The 21,386-nt window shown below is 55.2% G+C and overlaps 1 protein-coding gene across 1 annotated transcript; it reads right to left on the bottom strand.

The window, feature by feature from the left end:
- Positions 1 to 216: 216 nt before the first annotated feature.
- On the bottom strand, positions 217 to 9,911 carry LOC137165570 (nectin-2-like). Its single transcript, XM_067566859.1, has 6 exons — positions 9,876 to 9,911; positions 9,473 to 9,566; positions 6,622 to 6,769; positions 1,802 to 1,889; positions 1,199 to 1,309; positions 217 to 356 (listed from the first exon to the last, which is right to left on the bottom strand). Exons 1-6 carry the CDS (start codon positions 9,909 to 9,911, stop codon positions 345 to 347), a joined length of 489 nt encoding a protein of 162 aa, XP_067422960.1. The 3' UTR covers positions 217 to 344.
- Between the last annotated feature and the right edge of the window lie 11,475 nt (positions 9,912 to 21,386).

The raw sequence follows: 21,386 nt of genomic DNA, 5'->3' as shown, positions 1-21,386 counted from the left end.
CAGAAAGGCGGCCAGCTACCATGCAGAGGGCTGGCTTAGCCATGTCACCTATTCTAGATCTGCATCTGTCCTTGAAAACAGCCTTCCCTGCACTGCTGCTAAATTCCCTCCCCGTCTCCCTGACCCCTAATCTCCCCGCTGCTGCCGCCTTGCATTAGCGTCTCCCTGTTTCAAGCTGAACAAATCCACACAAAACACAGGGTTTGAAAGAAGTGTCCTCAATGTAAAGTCAAACCCCTGCAAGCTCTGCCCTGCAGATAATGGATTTCCCAGGCTCCTCCTCTGTGTACCTTCTGCTCCCTCAGGTCACTTCATGGCTGCCTCTCCTCCTGCTTAACTGTCTCTCATGGGACCGGCTGCATAAGGTGGGGACAAAGCAGGGTGGACTGGCCGGCTCGCAGGCCCAGATGCCTTGCTGAAAAGCCAGGACCCTACCCAGGAATAGATTCCAGCACCTCCTGCCTCCATCCCCCTCCCTCTCCAATGCAGAGGGCGGTTAGCTCCCAGCTAGTTGGCCCCTGAACCCCGGAATAAATGTGCCTCCAAAAAAAAAAATGTAGGTGTGCAGCTGCATTCTCTCCCACCAGCTGCTAGTAGGGCGTTAAGGACCCCAGGGCCTGAGCCCCCAGGGGAGACGGGGACCCCAAGAGGCACAGGGCAGGCCAAATCAGGAGAGGATGGACCAAACTCCACCAGCATGGTACGATCTCCGGGAACGTCCGTGGGAGTGGGGGATCCTGTGACTCTGATTTGGCCAGGGTGCAGCTGTCTTGGGACTGGTGGGTCAGGGATTGGGGCCGGGGGGGTTGACTCATCCACACTCGTTACAGTCCTAATTCCCACCACATGTGCTGACGGGTGCGTCTTGGAGAAGAGCCCAGGGGATGCCCCGTGTACCCACAGTTATGGGGAGCCAGGGCGGGTACACAGCAGGAGAGGAGTCCCGTCTGGCTAGAGTCAGCAGCGGGGGGGCGAGGAGGCCTAGGACTGGCTGAACTGCGTTGCCTTGTCTCAGTCCAGGAGAGGGCTCTCCTTTCCTTTAACAGATGGAGCAGCTGGAGAGCAGGCTGCCCATCCCGCCCCAGCGCATGGAAACATGACCTGATCCCTTATTGGGAGCGCCCGTGCAGGAGGCAGCAGGGAACAGGGGGAGGAGGGGGCAGGTCAGGTGGCAGTGCCGGCACCACGCCCTCCTTACCAGCTTCTCGGAGTACGGAGAGGACTCGCTGGTTGCCATGTCGTAGTACGGCGTCTGCTGGGGGAGCTTCTGGATCTCCTCCTCCTGCTTCATGTTGCCCAGGTGGACGACCTGGGGTTGGGGAGACAGGCAACGAGGAGTCAAGAGGGCAAGCACTAGCCCCACCCTTCCTGCCACCCGGCTGGGGAGCAGCGCCTGTCCCCGGGGGATTGGACAGCGTGAGTAAGGTCACCAAGAGACTGCACCTTCTCAATTGCTCCCAGCTGCTTACAGGGTCCCTTCTCCCTCCCTCTAGTTCTCTCTCCCCCGTTGTTAGGCATGACACTTTAAAGAGCGGGAATTTGCCAAGGCGCCAACCCTTCCGGAGAGGAACCCTGCCTGACCTCGAACCCGTCCAGGCCCAGAAGGATGCAGGTTGGGTTCAAGATGCAGCCCTCAAGACTGCTGGGCTCCTGGACAGAGAGGATAATCCCAATCCACTGCCCTCCTCCCACCCAGCCTGCTTCCTGGGGCCTTCCCAAAGGCCTGGCACTCTGCAGACTGGCTGGAGGCCCTTCTCCCGTGCTGGCAAAGGAAGCGGGGCACTTGGCTAGGGGTAGGTACCTGGATGTCTTCTGCCGTCAGGTGGCTTTTCATCTCCTGTTTCCTCTTTGGTGGTGGGGCGGGTTTGTGGGATGGAGGCAGGTCAATTCTGCAGGGAGAGAAGCAGCCGTTGGCTCGACTGCAGGAACGAGGACTCTCCCCTCACAGCCCACACTGGGATGGGCTCCATCCTGCATGCACCAACATCAGGGGCAACATTCCCCTGGGCTTCAAGGAGTGCAGAGGTGGACCCGGCGGGTGGGGCATTACTGGGTTGGGGGGGAGGAGGGTTTTTCTTCTTGGTTCCTGGCTTTCATCTCCACGAAGCTCACTTCTCCCGTGGAGCCCGTGTGTCAGGGCTGACCTGCCCCTGGAAAGCTGCTGCACCTGCTCTGCAATTTAGCCACAGAAATGTTGATAATCCCAGAATAAGGGCTCAGTAAGAGATCCCAGGTGCAACCAGCACTCAGCTCCCCCTCCCTCTCCGAGAACTGCTTCCCCTTCCATGCTTGTTGCCCTTTCACTACAGCTCTGCCCCAGACTTGGGGCGGGATCCCCGGGACAGATTCCTCTCTCCTTTCTGATGGTGAAAAACTGGAATAACCCCAATGACTCCACACACTCCCTTTGTCCTTCCCTCTCCCGCCCCAACTCCCTCCTCCTGGTCGCTGGACCCACGGCTGTGTCTTCTCTTTAGTTAGATCATGAGCTTTGCAGGGAAGGACCATCCTTGTGTCCGTACAGAGCCTAGCACGGTGGGGGCCTCGATCCTGCCTGGGGCCCGTAGGCACTACGGTGAGATGCATAGATCCATTGATCCAGCTTTCCACTGAACTGTCAACATGATTAAATGGGCTCTGTCTAATATTCCTCCCCCGCCCTCTCTTTGTTTTTGGTCATGGAAATGAACTCTCTCATAGCAAAGGTACTCTTTTCTCCATGCTTTGTTTCTAACCCCAGGTAAATCCCTGCATGGGATTGCGGCCCCCCAGACCAGTGCCAGTAAACCCACTTCTGGTGCTGTTCAGAACTGGCACCCAATCATCCCAAAAGGGACTGTTTGTAGGATTGCAGGAAGCAGCCTGTGGTGAGAACTGCCAATCAATAGCAGGTGAATGGTCTGGTAGCAGATCTCTGAGTGGCCACTGTTGGATGCTTCAGATTTTGGCACACAACCTTCATAATGCATATACTGTGCAATTTATTCCTGACCCTGAATGCGGGATCAACTTTTGCCCTGGAGCATGAGGATTGACAGCCTTTGTAATCTCCAGCCTAGAGACTGTCTCTGCAGATTCGGCTCATATGCATACACGTGTCTAATCCTTTTACAAAACTTATTAAACTCCACCACTCTAATTAGCGGGCTGCCCCCTCCCTTTCCTTTCCAGACTTGTTCGCTCTCCCTGCGTATTCCAGCAGAGGCGAGAGGCAGTTCTCTGCGAACCCCAGTTGATTTCAAGCCCACAGCAGGCCTTGGGATGGGCGAGGTGTGGAAAATGAGGGCTGGGGACAGCGGTGCCAAAGAATGCAGTGATAATCATTGACCTCCCTGGACTTTGGATCAGGCTCCTAGAGGGTTCTGTGCAAAGCAGGGCACCTCATGAAGAGTGGGGACGAGATGTCTCTATTATCTCGGGCTCCAGGAGAAGGCCTGGCCTCGTCCCAGTCAGCTTGCCCAGGGTCAGGGCATTCGGCCCGCTCCATTGTGTGTCTCCTCTCAGCTAAAGCAGCTCCTCTTGTGCCTTTGTAAAGGGCTATTGTGGGAAACCAACTGCCTGAGAGTGGCTCTTTTGCAGGCCTGATGCTGGCCATGCAATTTCACCTCACAGCGCTATTGTTTTCTCCTTTCTCTCTCAGCTCCTTCTTTTCACGCCGTTGTCTCGCTCTGCACCCCCCTGCCTTCCTCCAGCGCCATCGCGCAAACAGAATTAAATGGAGCAAAACATTTTTGCCAGGAGGTAACAATGTGTGTGGGGCGGGGGAGAGGGGCGCTTTGGTGCTTTCCCTTTGCAAGTGGAAGGGGGTGATTTGAAGGCTATGGCCCCGGAGAGGATGTGTGAGCAGAACGCCTCCAAAGCTCAGGGAACAAAGCAGGGCCATGCATGCTCACGAACCAGCAGGTGGGATCCAGTGCGTTGGGCCCTTCTCCAGCTTCCCAGGGACGTGGGATGCCAGGTTAGCACACGGTGATAATAACCAGACTGTAAAAGAAATGCCTGGTGTGGATGTATCACCACTGCTCTCTTCGGACTCAGAACCGCCTGTCTGTGTGTCAGAGACCCCATACTGCTGGCAGCTAAGGGAGTCTCCTTTAGCTCAAGTAGCTGGGGTTGCATCTCTGGTGCAGGGGAAGCTGAGCTGGCGTGGTAGGAGTTTGAGGTGGCTAGAGAGTGGTTGGGATCAGAGGGTGCCAAGAAGGGGAACACACTGGTATTTGAAAGCAGAGAGGAGCCTGAACCCACACTCCCTGCTCCAGAACTTGGGAGGTGGTTCGTGGGACCCGAGCCAGGACTCAGACCTGATTCTTTGGCCCCAGATGGGCCCAACTAAACAGCTTGAGCACCTAAGGAAGGCTGGGGCCAGGTTGGGGTCCCAGTAATATGACTTGAAACCACTCCCAATAGCCAGGGAGCCAGAAAGGGCTGGGACCCGGAGAAGAGCCTGGGGCAGGGGCAGAGCAGGAGAGGAGCTAGCAAAGAGGAGCTGGTGAATTCAGGAGCATACTTCAAACAAGTGCAGACTCCCCTGTGCGTCTCCTCTCATCCTGGTGCCTTGTTTGCTGGAGCTTGGCAGAACACCACTGCCCGGGTGTCTTTCCCTAATCCGTCTCCTGGGGCGTGGGATCGGGCTCAGGAGAGGAAATGGGAAGGGGACAGGCTGGGAAGCTGCAGGGAGACCACTTGGGGTGTGGGATCAAAAGAAGTGGGGAGAGAGGGACAGCAGAACGGGAGTGAAAAGCCAGAGAAGGCAGATTGGCTTGTTTGCTTTTCTATCATGGCATCTCTCAGCAACAAAACCCAAGGAGAGACTTTCCCTCCTTAAACACAACCAACAACGGAAAAGGGTCCAGAAAAAACCCTGCCGTGTGGGAGCCAGAAGCTGGGAACCAGGAGCAAGGAGCTGGCCCCACAGGCTGCCAGAGCGGTGGAGCTGGGGGCAGGGGGAGTCCTGGGCCTGAAAGGTCCCACGTGCAGAGCTGGGCTCGCTGATCTGCAATGAGCCATGCTCGCTGCGGAGGGGGGCAGGCCCGTGGGTGGAGAGAGAGAGGCACTTGCTAACGTTCCCTCTGGGAAAGGGCCATTCTTGGTAACGGTAATGGCTGGGCCCTGCTAGGATGGGGAGCTGCAGCCCTGCGTGACTGGCCCAGAGAGGAGCAGAGATGATTTATCACTTGGGGAAAACCAGCCGGCAAGAAGAAAGGAGAGAAACACACACAGTGAGAGAGAATCATTCATTCCTCTGCTCAGCAGCGCTGGGACAGGCCCGGAGGCTTCCCAGCTTCCCCGCAACGTGGAACGCTCCCTCCAACCGCGCCATCCATCACGCGGATGGGGAGAAGGATCCTCTCGGGCATGTCCCCCGCCTCCTGCTCTGCTTTTGGGATATCTCAGCACCATGGACAGCGGGCGCTGCCCTGATTCCCAAGGGCTGTGACAGAGGAGAGGGGCCAAGAGTTTCCAAACCTGAAGGTGGGGCCGGGCTGGGCCGCTCCATCTTCTGCTCCATCAGCAGGCAGAGGCGAAAAGGCCTGCATGGCTGAGGAGAAGAGAAAGCCATGCCCCCTGCACTCACATTGGCATAAGCAAACTGGCATTTATGCCTGCCACGCGGGCCCCCCTGCAGGAGCCATGGGCATTGGTACAGTTTTCACAGGTCCCCCTTTTGCACCCCCTCTTTAAAAATCTGCCCCCAGATACACACGGCGGGGGTGACAGGGTGGTAGAGAAGCCATGGGAAGCAACATTGGCCTCCGGGTTCAGTCTGGAGGTAGTAGGGCCTGGGTAGCATGTGGGAATCCTGGCTCGATCTCTAGCCTGCACCTGGCTCTCTCCCCACCAGCCAGCATCCCTGGCAGTAGCCAATGGCCTGGGATCGTCACAGAATCACTTACTAATATTTGACACTAGAGCTGAGCCAATGGGCCACTTATCCCACCTGCCCTTCGCCCACCAAACATTTATTGACCTAATTCACTGTGGGGCTTTGGACCAAGCAGCCCCCCCGCTTCCAGCCCCCTTCACTTGAGAGTTTGGAAGATCTAAACCTGAACAACTTGCTCCAGCCAAACTAAAAAGAGGCCTGGTTTTGCCCCACCCAGAGGCGTGTTCCCGTGCACCTGGGGTGGTGTGTACGTTTGTGCCAGTCGGGAGCGGCGCTCGCCCTTCGCTCCTTGGAGCTGGGATCCCACAGATGGGTTCACAGCCTGTTCTCCCTAGCACAGGCCGTCATGGGTCAGCAAGCCAGGCACAAAGACGTCGCTTACTGGCACTGGTGGCAGAGGAGAAGCTGAGGAGTGGCATAGCCGTGGCTGTTGCAGGTTAGGATTGAGGGGCATTGGCCGAGTTACGGGCGAGAGGGTTCTGGCCGGGAATCCTACAGGATGCTGCTGTTTAGGATTGAGGGGAGGGACGCAAGGCTGAACTAGCTGGGAGAGCCACAACTCAGGCATGGTCCAGGAATGGCACGCTGCAGCCCAGGGAGGAGATGCAGTAGCAGAGCCACACGGGTGATGCATGTGCTGTCACTGGTGCCAGCCCGTGCATTCCTCGTGTGTGCACGAAAACTCCCCCGATTCTCCGGAACGGCTGCCGCCGGGAGCAGGCGCAGAGGCTACTCACAGGTCGTTGTCGGTCTCCGTGCGGCTCTTTTGCTGTCGCCTGTAGATGATGAACACCGTGACGGCCACGCCGATGATGAGCACCGCAGCAATTACACCCCCCAGGATCCCGATTATGCCCCCTGGAGCTTCCTGCGGCAGCGGCTTATCTGCAACAGACACGGAGACACAACGAACAATGTGTTGGTGTCAGGCGCCCTTGGAGCACTGGCACCAGGTAAGCACTCAGCAAAGCCAGAGGCCCGACGCGCTGCAGACCCTGCACCTCTCAGTGACGGCTGGAGGCATCCAGGGGTGTGTGCATAATAACAGCCTGTGATCTCACAGCCCCACAGGGAGGGACACAGAATAGCACGGGGGAAGACAGTAAGATCTAGTAGTTAGAGCTCAGGACTGGGTTCTGTTCCCATCTCATTGTGTGTCTATGTCACGCTCCCCCCATGGCTCAGTTTCCCCTGCTTTAAAATGGGGTTCATACCACTGAGGGTCCCTGTCTATCTTCATCTACCTCTGTTCTGTTCGTTATAGCCAGCAGCATGATGCCTGCGAGCCTGCCACGCTGGATCCAGAGAGGAATTCATTGGGGTTTGTAAGCGCATTGAGACCTGCAAATAGCAGGCTGTATAGAAACTATAGACTGGGTGGCACGCTTCTTCCCCTGCAAGAGGCTCTGCTGCCTGCCACTTCTTCCTCCCCAGGGCAGATCCCCTTCCCGCAGCAGGTGGCCTGTGGTCATGCCCTAGCGGCGTGCGCCCAGAACCCTCGGCCAGATTGTCCTTGCGGCAGGGAGATGAGCGCAGATCCCAGCCGCTCCTGCTCTCCCCAGGTTACTCCAATGCCGCCATTGTCCCGGGCTGCAATCTGGCTGTGCTGTTGCCCGGCCCTGTTTGCTTGCTGCGCTCTTTCATTCTCCTGCCTGTGACACCCTCTCCAGCCTAAAAAAATCCTTCCTGCCATGCGGCAGCTGGCTCCACCAGGCCCCCGCCAGGCTCCCGGGGAGCAGAGCCACAGCAGGCAGCAAAGGGAGAGCTGGGGGCTGGTGGGCACAGGGACAGGCTGCTCTGGGAGGGGGACCCAGGTGTGAGAAAGGCAGCGAAAGAGGGGGAAATACCCGACTTTCTCCCCGTCGCAGGCAGATCAGCGCCTGAGACACAAAGGAGTTAACTGGCATTGCCCTCCACGGGCATCAGCGGGGCTCCAGAAGAGGTGAGCAGCCCCAGCTTTCAGGGCAGGCTGCCTGGGGGCAGGTTAAGGGGTACGGGACGAGTACCACAGCGGGCACACTGCCTCCTCTCCGCGGCCCTTCCCCTGCGGCGATGCTAATGCTCATGCCGTAAGCAGGGCCAGAAGGAGACCCCGAGGGAGACACTGTAACAGGGGCAGAGGGGACGACATGACCAGGAGCCGCACACAGCGGGAGAATAACGAGGGACAGGCCTAGAGTCCCCGGCCATTGTCTCAACAGGACCACGCTTAGGGCCTGTGGGGCTCAGCGGGGTTTATGGCAACTAGGAGCAGGCTAAGGGCTTGCAAAGTGGCCCTTTAATGACCCACTTGGCAGGGGCGAGGCGGATTGGGACCGATAAGGGTTGGCAGCCAGACACAAATGAGATGCCACCTGCCCAGTTTCCTCCCCGGGCCGGCCGATGGGTGCCCCGTGCCCCACGGCACAATGCATCGCTCCCTCTTCCCACCCACGTCGGCCCCTCTGGGAAACTGGGTTCATGGCCCCTGCGGCTTTAACTCTGTTAAGGCTGAGGACGAGCAGACAGACCCGCAGCCCTCCCGTCTCCTCTCCAGCTTGAGCTCCAGCTGCCTAGCGAGGGGTTCAAACGCAACGGGGCCCAGCTGTCCGGGGCTCCCTGAGAGAGATCACCCCCCCACTCCAGGATCTCCCTGTCCCATCCCTCCCCCTGCAAGACGGATCCTTCTGCCCCACGATGGACCTTGGCTCCTCCCGGTGGCCAGAGACCCGGTTTCCGATTGACTGACACTGCTCTGTCTGGGCCCCTGCTGAGCAGTGGGTCCGTCCGGGGATGAACCCTGGACTCCATGATCAGAGGGCCCTGCCTGGAGCTCCCGTTGCCTCCCATGGAGCGAACAAGGCTCCTCGCCTCTCACCAGCCCTTTGCCAAGTACCGGGACCCTCCCCACGCAGACACGCACCCTGCTCTGAGTGCCGCTGCCCCCCCTCTGCCAGCTCTCCCCTCCCCACGGCCTGGACCCCCCTGGTGGGACCCACCTCCCCATGACCGGGGCTGTCCTGAGGAATGGGTCTAGAACAGACAGCGGGGGGAAGCGACAGGGCTCGGGGAGGGAGGGGGAATCTCCAGCAGGGGTGGGAGTCTCACCCTCCCGGAGTCCTGCACTCAGACCCTGCAAGGGCGGGCAGCTGTACCAAAGCGCAACTTGCACCCCTCCTAGTGGCTAGGGATCCCTCTGGCACAGGGCCCCAAGTGCCCACCAAAAACGCCTCCTTGCAGCCCATCAGGAGGACAAGTTCATACCACCAGAGGTGAATCCCCGGGAAGCACATTTATTCCCGGAAGCAGTGACCAACTGGGGTCAGAGCCGGCTGTCTGTGTCAGGGCCCAGCGTCCATGGGGCAGAGATGCCCTGGCAGTCGGATGGGGCGTTTCCCCCCCTGCCCCGGCTCCCATTGGTCCTGGAGCTGGAGAGCTCCCTGATTCAGAGCCGGCCCCAATGCAGCTAACGTGGACTTCAGTCAAAGGAAACCGATCCCGTGGGCTTGATGGGAAAGCGCTTTGAAACATACGATAAAAGGATTTAATTTGCTCTACCTTCCAACCTAATTAAACTTGAAAACTAGCTAATTGGTACTTTGTACTTACAGCTCCTGCAGTGATGAAAGAGGAAGATAATTGGAATGGAGGAAGGAAAAAATCCAGGGGAGGGGGAAAAAGGGGCTTGCTGGAGCCTGGTTCCCTGGGGAAGGGAAGCGGCTCACAGCAGAGCATGTGCCTTCCTTGGAGCGGAGATCTGCCCACGAGGTGTGTGCATCCCACTGCAAGGGCAGCAGCCCTGATGGGTGCAGCATGTGGACATCTCCTCTCTGCAGCAGTGCAAACTATGATCTGGTTTATATCCTCAGCACCTGAGCCTGTCACATGCACGAGACCTGGGCCAATCGCGCCGGCCCTGTCTCTCGGATCAAGGGCAATCACCATCTGTCCCTGCTGCCCCTGTTTGCTTGTTAGAGGCACTGATCAACTGGCATCCTTCCCTGACACGTACTAGAGGGCTGGCCCGATCGACACCCCCGTCCGCCATGCCACTCATACCAGATGTGGACCAATCAGCTTCCAGCCCCGGCACATAAACGAAGCAGTGACTTGTCCCCAGGATCTCCTAGTAATTTGGGGCAGTGCTGGGAAAGGAACCCAGGAGTCTAGACTTCCCCTTCCTTTTTCTACTCATTAAATTCCCCTACCTCCCAGACCTGCAAATTGATCCCAGGACTCCCAACTCCCACTCCCTGCTCTAACTGCTAGACAAGACTGCTTTCCCAGAACTAGAACCCAGGAGTCCTGGCGCCCAATCCTCTGCTCTAACCATTAGACACTGCTCCCTCTCCAAGGGGGCACAAGGAATGTGGCAAATCAGTCCAAGTAGGGATCCCGGAGCTAATCACTCATCCCTTCGTGCGGGATTCTCTCCCCACCAGCCACCCTGCGCTCTGGATGCCCATCCGTGGGGAGGCCTTGCTGTGCGGGCATGAGCCCGGCAGCCAAACGAACCAGGAAGGAGGCTGGAATGGTTGCAGCACCCTTCCCGGTGCCGAATGCAACGGCAGGAGCTGACACCACCTCTGCAAAAAGCCGCATTAGACTCAGTTCTCCACCCTGCACAATGCACCGCAGCGCTCTTTAATTTAGCTCATTGAGGAAAGACGGCTGAAGGGGAGGGTAAGGGAGGGAGAGCTGCATAAACCTGCAAAGCCAGTGCTGTTCATTTTGATTTATCCAGGAAGATATTGCTGGGTTTGTACAACCCCTAGCACAGTGGGGGTATGGACCCAGACTCAGCATTTTCTGCTTCGTCTCAGAGCTCAGACGGCGCTTACAGACTGCACCAGTAACGTTACCTCAGAGCTATACACCTCTCACAGAGGGCTTTTTATCAGTAGATCTCACACGCTTTTAATGTATTTATCCCTCCAACCTCCCCTGTGAGGCAGAGTATTATCATCATCCCCATTTTAGCCATGGGGAACTGAGGCCTAGAGAAAGAAGCTAAGTGACTTGCTCAAGGACACACAAAAGGTGTGGAGTAGAACACGGAATTGAACCTGGATCTCCCAAGTTCTAAAACACAGCCCTAACCACTGGGACAACCTTCCTCCAGCCCAGATGTTAACAAAATCATCTCTTCACAACCTTCCATCCCAAACGCCTCTGTAGTCTGTGAGCATTCAGATTCTACCTGTCTCACTCAAGGGAAGACGCTCTGTGCTATTCAGTGGAATTCTCCCTGTAGGGCAGATGGAATAACAAATATCTGGGGCTTTGCTGTGTATATTGGAATTGTTTCCCTCCACTGATGAAAAGCAGCTACCCCTGGGGTGGAACAGACCAGCGGCATAACAGACCACAGGACCAATGCAGCTTAGAACAGGAAGTGAAGCAAAATGTTGGGCCCTGCTGAAATTGCAGGGGTGCTGGAGGCAGGGGGAATATAATTTCTCATGTTGCACTACATCTGTATCTCTGGACTGAACACAGCTAGGCTTGGATGGATTCGATTTTTATTGGTAAACGTTGATTTCACTGCATACACACAAACTGACAAAAATATTTCCATCAATAACAATTGAAATTTACAGATAGGCAAAGTAAGAAAAATGCTGCTTGAGAACTTGTCATAGTTTGATTTATGGATACATTTTTTGACGTGATGTTGACAATTTGTGTTTTAATTATTATAAGCATTATTAACTCATTGAGATCAACATCTGCTGTCATTAAATAATTACTGTCTGACCCACTCTGCTCTCTGACCCCACCCATAATTTTGTGCAACTGTGAAAATTTAAATTGATAAAAACTAAAAAGAAAAATGCTTAAAAATAGACATTGATATTAGCGGTCGAATTCTGCCACTCCTAAACAAATCCATTCCAGGGGCTCTTCAATGGCCGTGTGCGGTCAGCACCTTGGATTCATCTCCCTTACGTAAGATAGCCTTCCCAGCGCACACACTACATGGGTTTGGTGCTGACTCCGATGGAAAAGCATCCCCCCTATTGATTAGTCACCCCCATGTTCTGGGTACTCAGCCAGCTGCTTAGCTGGGAGGTTGACACCCCGTCATCCTCTGCCCAAAGACCCATTGCATTGCTAGTGCAAAACCAGCTATGACAGATCAGTGAAAGCAACACATCCGTGCAAATCCCTTGTGGGTACTCCTAACTTTTCACTCCCAGACAACTGCACAAAGGAGCAAATGGGACCTGCAAATGATTCACGGGACGGTCCCCTCCCGTAGCTATTGCCAGCCATCAGTCCCTGTGTGACACGACAAAGAACTGACACACTTATCACATCAGTGCAAAGGGGCTGACCTCTAGTACGAGACCTCCCAGCAAGCACGGGAAAGGCTCAGTGAGCTAATGCTACCTCGGAATCACTATCCCTGCTGTTCTCCTGTCCCGTTACATGCTTTAATGCTAACCTGCCTTTATCCTAGCTGACAAGACACCCCAGCATCTTTCACCCCCGGCATCTGACCTGGCCTCCCAAGACCTTCTTTAAAAGCTCTGAGCCCTGCGCCATTGGCCGGCAGGATGCTGCAGCCATCACAAGACAAGGCCCAGCTCTCACCCTCCTCAGCTGTGCCGCTTGATGTCCTCTCCCTCTCCATACACCACATTACCCCATAAATAATATTTCTGCCTTGCGACAGCTCACTTACTGCCCTACTCAACCAGAGAGTGGAAGCAATGGGATATGATCTCTAGGACTGCATTAGAGATTGTGGCGGGGACGGCCACTGTAAAGCATCTTCCAGTCACTTCGGCTGGGGCATTTTCATGATGAATTGGCCCCTAATGGCTTTCTTGATGCCAGGTAGCGAGCGGGGAACAACAGCTTCCTGCTAGAGCTGTAAATCAGGCTCGTTGCACAGAAGGGATTTCGGGGTGGGGAATAAATAAATAAATAGAGCTGAGCGAATCTCCAGGAGCCAGCACAGGGCTTCGTGACCACGGAGGGGACGGGGAGAATTGGAGAGATGGCAGTGCAGCCGTCAATGTGCAGGGAAAAGAGAGAAAGAAAGGACAAGGGGAAAAGAAAGGCAGAGGAAGAGGAGAGGGTGAGAATGAAGGCAGGATGAAGGAAACGCAGGTGCTCCAGGGTGAGGAAGACGTTGGTGAATAGCTCCACTGCTCAGGCCCTTTCTCCTGCAATGGTGAAGCTCGTCTGGGCAGGAAACAGGACTCCCTTAGCAGTCAGTTCCAGACAGCGGAACACACTCCCCCAGGAACCACGGATCCTCGGACCTCACCCCCTTCACACCCGGTGCCAGGCGCGCTGTTCCCACCCGCCTCGCCGGACAGACGCACAGAACCGCGGGGGCCTTTACAAAACCCGACAGCAAACCCGCCCAAAACAAACCACTCCACTGCGCACGCGGAGGGGCGGATGACAAGGGAACACACGGCACGTGCCGGATGTCGGTCGCGTCGCTGAACGGACGGCTGGGAGGCGATCGGACTGGCGGGCAGGCCGGCGCAGAGCCGGTGCAGAATAGACCAGGAAGGAAAGGAGTAGATGAGTGGGGGATGAATGTTTGGCTAGACAGGCCAAGAGGGAGAAAGGACAGGAAAGGGAACGAGAAAAGGATACTGAAGGGAGGAAACAAAGAAGAGAGAGAGGCTACCCCTCCTTTCTCCTATTTTCCCCTTCCCTGCTTTCTCCTCCATCTGCCTCTCTCTCTCCACACCTGCAGCCTTTCACTTTCCTGCTCTCCCCTTCTCTGCCTCTGATGTTCCCAGCTGGGAAGGTGGCCCTGGCCCTCCCCATCCCTGAGCCCTGCCGTTATCAATCTCACTTCCCAGAAACTGCTCGCTTAGGCGCTGTAATGAACCTGCTGAGTGCCGCAGTCTGTCTACCTGCCTGCTTGTCTATCTAGCTGCATTTGCCTGGCATGAGCGAGCCTGCGTGCTTAGATGCTCCTCCTCTCCCTGGCCCCATCACCCAGAGTAGAAGAGCTGCAGTGCTGCAGGTTAGGGCTCAGACGCACCCGCCCAGGACTGGACTAGCCAGGTCGGGGGTCAATCCTGGAGTGCACTGGGACAGCTGACACACTAGGCCTGGTGTGGCAGCGTTGGCATGCACTGGCAGGGTGGGGGTGAATCAGGATTGGATCGAGAACTTTTGAAAATTAAGAATGCAAAACCCCTCGCTCCGTGTCACGCTAGAATTGCTTAAAACTCCCCCCAAAAGTTTGCACAAAGCATTTGGCAGCGAAGCAAGTAGCCCCGATGGGGCTAAACAAACAGCTCAGCTTATCTGAGTGGCTAAAGGCTGCCGGGAGCTATTCATTCCTGCTGGAAACTGAATGAAAGTGAACAATTAGAATTAAGGATGAAAGGAAAAAAAAAAAACCTAATATTTTTGGTGCCACTTGCCTCCTTTAGTTTGTTCTTGCGTTCCATTCTTCCCCAGCCCCCTGCTCCCTCCGGGAGCTGGGAACTTGGTGAGGAGCCATCTAACCCATGGCCCTGCTCGGAAGCGGATTAAAATAATTATGTATTAATAATAAAGCCGTTGCACTCGCACTGTGGTGAATGATCTGGGGTTCTCAAAGCTGTGGGTAAATATTATTATCCCCATTTCACAGATGGGGAAAATCATGCACAGAAAGAAGATGCAACTTGCCACTTAGTGGCAGGGCCAGTTCTGGCTCCCACTCTGGAGCTGTGGACCATGAGGTCTCCAGCTGTTGGTCCTGATTCCAGAAATGATAAAGGAAAGGGCTGAAGGATCGAAAGGTGGGGGGACAATCGGATCCCTGTCCCATCACTCTGGAGGTGAAGAAAGGGACAAGATTTATGACGTTGGCTCGAGTGAGTCTAAGCTGGGGCTATGCCCTGATCGTAGTCACTAGTGCATCTCACTGGTGCATATCACTAGTGCAGAGAGACACCTCTGCTGTTGGTACCCAGGTTGGAAAACCAGGAAAGCTTTGACTGTCTGCACGAAGGGTCCGTTCTGGGGCAGGACTCCTCCATGCAGACAGGCCTATGGATGGCTTGAGAAGCAAGGGGTGACGTTCTGCTCTACGACAGCGATGCAAATCTGGAGACAGCAGTGGCATTCGGCCGGCAGTTCTGCCGGTGCTGGGCTCTGGAGGGCTGGGACATGGGGAGGCTGTGGGGAAGGGGCTGCGATAACTCACAACAAGAGGAGATGAAAGGCTGAGCGAGGATCCAAAGGCGGCTCTGCCAAGGAACTGGCAAAACCAGGTAAAACCGCAGAGGTGTTGATAGGCAGATTTGCAGACAAATGGATCTATCATAAACCCCGGCTGCATGGCCAGGAAGCCGCCCAGACACTCCTCTGATGAGCTGTGAGCTCAGTACAGCCACGCCATTCTCCTCTGCACGCACGTGGGCCCACAGCTATTATTATTTACTATGAACCATGCTGTGCTGCTGTTGCCCCTAGACGTCCCAGTCAGGATCCGGGCCCCGGAGAGACAGCCCCAGACGAGTTTGCAATCTGAACAGAGACAAGGGGCAGGACTAATTCAAGCTAAGAATTTGAAATTGGTTTACTCTCCGCAGAATCCGCTTAATCTCGCGTCCCTGAAGCATTTCCCTTGGTGCTAGATACCGAAGGCACGGGCAAAGCCTGCTGTTGGTATCCATGTTTGGAAAGCAGGGCAGCAATACCTGGCCTGGCTCTGTTCCTCTGAGCTAGGGAGATAAGATCCCCAAACGAGCCAGTCCCACACCCGAGTTTAAAAGCGAGCTAGAGACGTATTTGTTCTGCCAAGCTTATCCACCCCCCTTAATCCAGCCCTGTGAACAAATCAGAGACTTTACAGGGATCCAAAGCATTGATGGGAGAAGAGGAAGGATGGGGTGTGCTGCAATACTGGCACCTGCTTACCACCCTGCCTGAACTCACCCAGATAACCCGCCAGAGGGCAGGCTTGGCGGGAGGGTACCAGGAAGGGAAAAGCACCACCAGGGCTTAGGTTCTACGCTGCGTCTGCAAGACGGGCATTTCACAGTGCGGAGAATCAGCCACTGGGATGCCCCAAATCGATGCTCCGTGCCCAGGTCCCAAGCCTGCCGCACAGAGTTAATCCCGTGGTGCCCGGCACGTGTTCAGAACCATACTCAGCTGTCACGCTCTGACGCTTGTGCAAACAGACCTTTGCATTTCCAGCTCAACTTGTGTAGCGCCCCCGGCAGTGCAGGCTGCAGCCTGGTCGCTCAGACCCCAGAGACGGGGGACTGTGATTCTGTGACATGGAGGGGGTCTGGATCTAGGGAGTGAGGGGTAGTTTGGAGAAATCTCTGAATGCAGCAGAGGGCTGATGGGACGCTGCTGGGGCTTTCTGACTGGGGAAAGTCTCTGGACCCGATTCCTTGTGGCTTTGCAGCTCAGGTCATCACTGACACAAAGGGTGTGCAAAGGGGGCATGAAATGCTCCAGCCAGGGAAGTGAGCAGAGATTCCTGATCCAATAATGTTGTATACCCACTTGGCCCAGGAGTAAGTGACTCCTCTGGTGCAGTGTAGGGGGACGACCCGGCCCTATATTTCCTAAAAGGAAGAGGGGGAAGGGAGTGAGAGGGTTAATAACCTGCAGCGCTGCGGTTGTGGCCAGAACAGAGACGGTTAAAACCAGGGCAAGGGCAGAGCTGTTTTTCCCGCATCAGGCTCTATATAAACAAAGAGGAATTTTAAAAGCAATCCCCGGCCATTTGAGGAGGCTGCTTGTTTACGTACCAGTCACTTACACAGCTGCCAGCCTGCGGAGGGGTTACCGCCACCATTGTCCAGGAAGCCGCTCCCAGCTCTGCCTGCATTGTTGGGCTACAGCACCCACCCCAGCTATTCACCGAAACCCTCATCTCACCCCCAACCCAAGCGCTCTGTGCAACGGAGACTCACGGCAACTCCCCCCCCCCCCCGCACTTCCAGCGCCTCGAGCATGCTCTGAGTACTGGGCTCCCATAACCACACTGCGCAGATTGACCACGGAAAGGTGCAAGGGCCTATTTAAGTGGCCGTGTCCCAGCGCCAGCCCCGTCAGGTCAGGTTCTGCGTCTCGCCAGCAGCGGGCACGGCCTAATTTGGTGCCACTTTGCCAATGAGTCAGCGCGATCCCCTACCAGCCAACGGCCAGGGTCTGATCACGTCCCGGAGGAGAGCACGGCCTGGCACCCAGACCCAGGGTGCTGACTGCATGCCCCTTACTTGCCCACGTCCTTCCTGCCTGTTTGCCTCACTCCATGTTCACTAGCCCCAGCCAGCACTTTGGAAACAACTCGAGGGGGCGGTGGAGAGTTGGGAGCACGGCGAATGGGGGCAGGCCCCTCCCTTGGGCTCCTGCTTTGAAGAGAAAACCCATCTGCCAGTGGATACGCCCCATGTGTTTGGTATTAGCTGAGATTTCATGCACATTCTGTCTGGGGCAATTGCTTCGCCACCCACCTCAGGCAGTGACAGCAGGTACCAGAGGAAACTCATCTCTGGCCGCTAATGATCTTCCTCCCCCTCTTCCCTGGCATGTGAAGCCGAGGAGCCATCAGTGGTTAAGTAGCTGCTGGACTGTGAAAGCATCATCTCTTCTGGAATGCAGTTTGACCCTTAGCGACCTCGGATCGCAATGCTTCTTTGAGTCTCCTCCAGCAACCACTAATAGGGATGGAGTTTAAGGCTGGGTGATCACAAGGGGAGTCGAACGTCAACCCAGCAAGGCCCGAGCGAAACAGCGACTGATCTTTGGCCAATATCCCTGGGAGGTCACCAAGCACCTTGCAAAAAATCATCTCGTGTAGGGATGGCTTTGCCCATTCCAGAAAAGCAGCCACCTCTGGTGGGGAGCACAGCAGCTGTTTAACCCCACATGGCAACACAAGGCAACAGTCCAGGAGGGAAAACAAGGAGCTCTTTATGCATTTAAAAATGCAAAGGTAATCTAGCAAAACATAGACAGGGCCAGATCTTCTGCTGGTGGAAATTGGCATAATTCCATTGCTGGCAGGGCAGCTACGCCGACCTGCCTGAGCGGAGCCACCCCTGAGATTCGACTGGATTGCCCTAACTGAATCTGAACAAGACGTACAGCACACGCACACATACGCACTGATGCACACGCAAGGCAGTCAGTCACGGCACAGCACAGAAAGGCCTGAATCACAACGTTTGGACCTAGATGCAGATTTCAAACTCCCCAAGTCTGTGGGGTGTTTGGCAGTGGGGCTTCAGCTTGGATCCATCTCTTCACACACCCACCCATCACACCCCACCCCAAGGAAGCCTTACAGCAACCCCTAGAGAGCCCCACGGCGACAATGCAGCCAGACAGTACAAAGGCCAGGCCAGAAACCCTTTAGTTTTCTCCAGATCCCAGTCCTTAAGGTAGCTGTAGATATTGATGTCAGGGACAAAGGTTGCAGCTTCCGTCTTCCTCCGGGCTTCACTCTAGGGTCACCATTGTGTGTCGCTGGCCTTCCCAGCCCCCCACGAGGGCCACGGGACCTCACAGGCAGGGCCTGTCTTTGCCATGCCAGTAAATCCAAACCTGTGGGGTCAGCCTGAGTGCAAGGAGCAGGCAAGGCCTCCCGGGCACTCGTGCTGCACCACCTCGGTCCTACGTCCTCTGCAAAGACCCACCCCCCAATGACACTCCCAGCTCTGGGAAAGAAGGGAGCAAACTTAGCCCCTTTTCTATCTGATCCATTGCATCCATCCACTTCCAGCGCTCCACTCGCCTCACTGGAGTGGCTGCACCTGCTCCCTCCAACCCCACCTAGTGCCCATTGGCCAGGATCTGCTGCTTCCCAAGCCAGGCCAGCACAGCAGAGCGTCCCCAGCGCAGCTCTGGGCAGGATGGGGCCGGGTGATGTCGAATGTTCCCCCCTCCCTCCGACCTCTTAATTTTGGTTCCACTTCATTTCCTCCCACCTCCGCGGCGAAATGAACAATCAAATCCCTTTGCTAATTTATTCTTTTCTTATGCACATTTTCGAGGAGGCGATGGTACTTGAAATTGCCTCTCCTGGCACTAAAGGGCCAGATCCTGCTCTCCATTACACCAGCGTAAATCCAGAGGGACTCTAGGGATTTCAGTGTCCTTACTCCAGATTTGTGTCACTGCGAGTGAGAGCAGAACCCAGCCCCTAATCCGTGTCTAGCTGGCACGGAGCCCCAGGAGAGTGCATTAGGGTCACGCTATTACTGGCAGCCACCAAATGAATTTGGAGAGAGAGGGGTGCCGCTGTTGCTGCTTAAACTCTTAACGTTTGTTTTAATAGAGGTCATTTGCTTAACAACTTTCCAGCGGCACCCCTCCAGGGACACCTCACCTTCCACTCAGACAGCCACCAAGGGCCCAGTCCAGCCCGCCAGCTTCCCCACAGTGCCACGACTGGCTCCACATCACCGGAAATGAGCCAGACTCTTGCTTGTGTTCATCTGGAGACCCGATCCTCCTCGCGCCGGCATCAGTGGCCGAGTTGGCCATGATGTAAGGGAGCAGAGTCAGGCTCCAGGTGGCGTTTTAGGTTTGTACAGCACCTAACTCAGTAGGGTCCCTGGTCCGTAACAGCAGCAGCACTGAAAGACAGAGGCTTCCAGACAGACTGGGAGATACTTCGCTTACCAGCCATTGCTGCGGATGCTCTCCTCCACACGCGCCTCACCCGGATATAAGCCCCTTCCCCACCACTACTCCATCTCCAGCAGCTTCCCAGACACACAGGAGACCTTCAGAGCCCAGACGAAGGAATCACAGAATCACAGAAGCGTAGAGCTGGAAGAGGGCAGCGAGGCCAGCCCCCTGCACTGAGCCAGGACCCAGTAAACCGAGACCATCCCTGGCAGCTGTTTGTCCAACTTGCACTTAAAAATATCCAGGGACAGGGATTCCACAGCCTCTCTTGGAAGCCTGTTCCAGAGTTTAACTATCCTTACGGTTATACACTTTTCCTAATATCGAACCTAAATCTCCCTTGCTGCAGATTAAGCCCATTACTGCTTGTCCTACCTTCAGTGGGGATGGAGAACAATTGATCACCCTCCTCTTTATAGCAACCCTGAACATATTTGAAGACTGTTTTCACATCCCTCCTCAATCTTCTTGTCTCAAGACTAAACATGCCCACGTCTTTTCACCTTTCCTCACAGGTCAGGTTCTCTAAATCTTTTCTCATTGTTGCTGCTTTCCTCTGCACTCTCTCCAAATTCTCCACATCCTTCCTAACGTGTGGCGCCCAGAACTGGACATGGTACTCCAGCTGAGGCCTCACCAGGACTGAGTACAGCGAGACAATTTGCACCCGTGTCTCACATACGACACTCCTGGTAATACACCCTAGACACATTGCCTTTTTCCCAACTACATCGCACTGCTGACTCATATTCAATCTGTGATCCACTATAACCCCCAGATCCTTTTCGGCAGTGCTACCACCTAACCAGTTATTCCCCATTTCGTTGTTCTGCGTTTGATTTTTCCTTCTTAAGTGAAGCACTTTGCACTTGTCTTTCCAGAATTTCATCTGGTCAAATTGAGAACAATTCTCCAATCTGTCAAGGGCATTTTGAATTCTAACCCTGCCCTTCCCAGCGCCTGCAATCCCACCCTGCTTGGTGCCGCTTGCAAATTTTAGAAGCATCCTCTCCACTCCATTATCCACGCCATTAATGAAAATATCCAATAGTACCAAAGCCAGGACCGAGGCCTGTGGGACTCCACTAGAAACGTCTTCCGAGTTTGACAGCAAACCACTGATAACTACTCTTTGAGGGCTACCGTACTAAAATCCAGATAGATCACATCTACGGCTTTCTCCCTAGCCACAAGGCCAGTAACCCAGTCAAAAAAAAAAAAAAAAAATTCAAGTTAGAAACTAATCACATATTTTTAGCAGTGAGGGTGATTAACCACAGGAACGAACTACCAAGTTTTCCCCTCTCCTGATGTCCAGACTGGGAGATACACTTTAGCCAAACACAAGTTCTGCTTTAGTTAAACACATGTTATTGGGTTCAATACAGGGGTAAATGGGTGACATTGAATTGGCTGCAACATACAGTAGATCAGACTAGATGAGCTGGTCATCTTCTGGCCTTAAACTCTATGACTCGAGTCCTCTGGGTAATGATTAGACAATACTCTTCTCCTAGATCAGGAAGTTGAACCCAGGAGTCCTGAGTTAACACTCCCCTTCCCAGAGCCAAGGACAGAAACCAGGGGTAATACCCCCAATACTGTGCTCTACCCATTAGACTACTCCCCCCACATTAAATCTCATTCCCTCCCCCTTGCATGTCATACTATCAGGCCTGGAAGCCACGTGAATGCTAAGGGAAGAAGCTCAGGTGTTCTCGGTCTTTGGGAAGGCTGCCAACTTAAGCATGAGCATCCTGGAGGCGGGAGAAACCCCAGAAGCCTCCATGGAGAGCCGAAAAAGAGTAGCACTGCTCAGCGCATATTCCCCGCAGCTCTGAGAGCCCGGGGAGGCTTCCACCCCAGAAACGGGGTTGTGCTCGCTCTCCCAGCT

The sequence above is a fragment of the Emydura macquarii genome, unplaced genomic scaffold (genome assembly GCF_026122565.2).
Source record: "Emydura macquarii macquarii isolate MOO-44397 ecotype Brisbane River unplaced genomic scaffold, CSIRO-AGI_Emac_v2 contig_312, whole genome shotgun sequence".
Classification (NCBI taxonomy): domain Eukaryota; kingdom Metazoa; phylum Chordata; order Testudines; family Chelidae; genus Emydura; species Emydura macquarii.
Note: the sequence above shows the minus strand (reverse complement) of the source record. Positions and strands in the feature narration are given on the sequence as shown.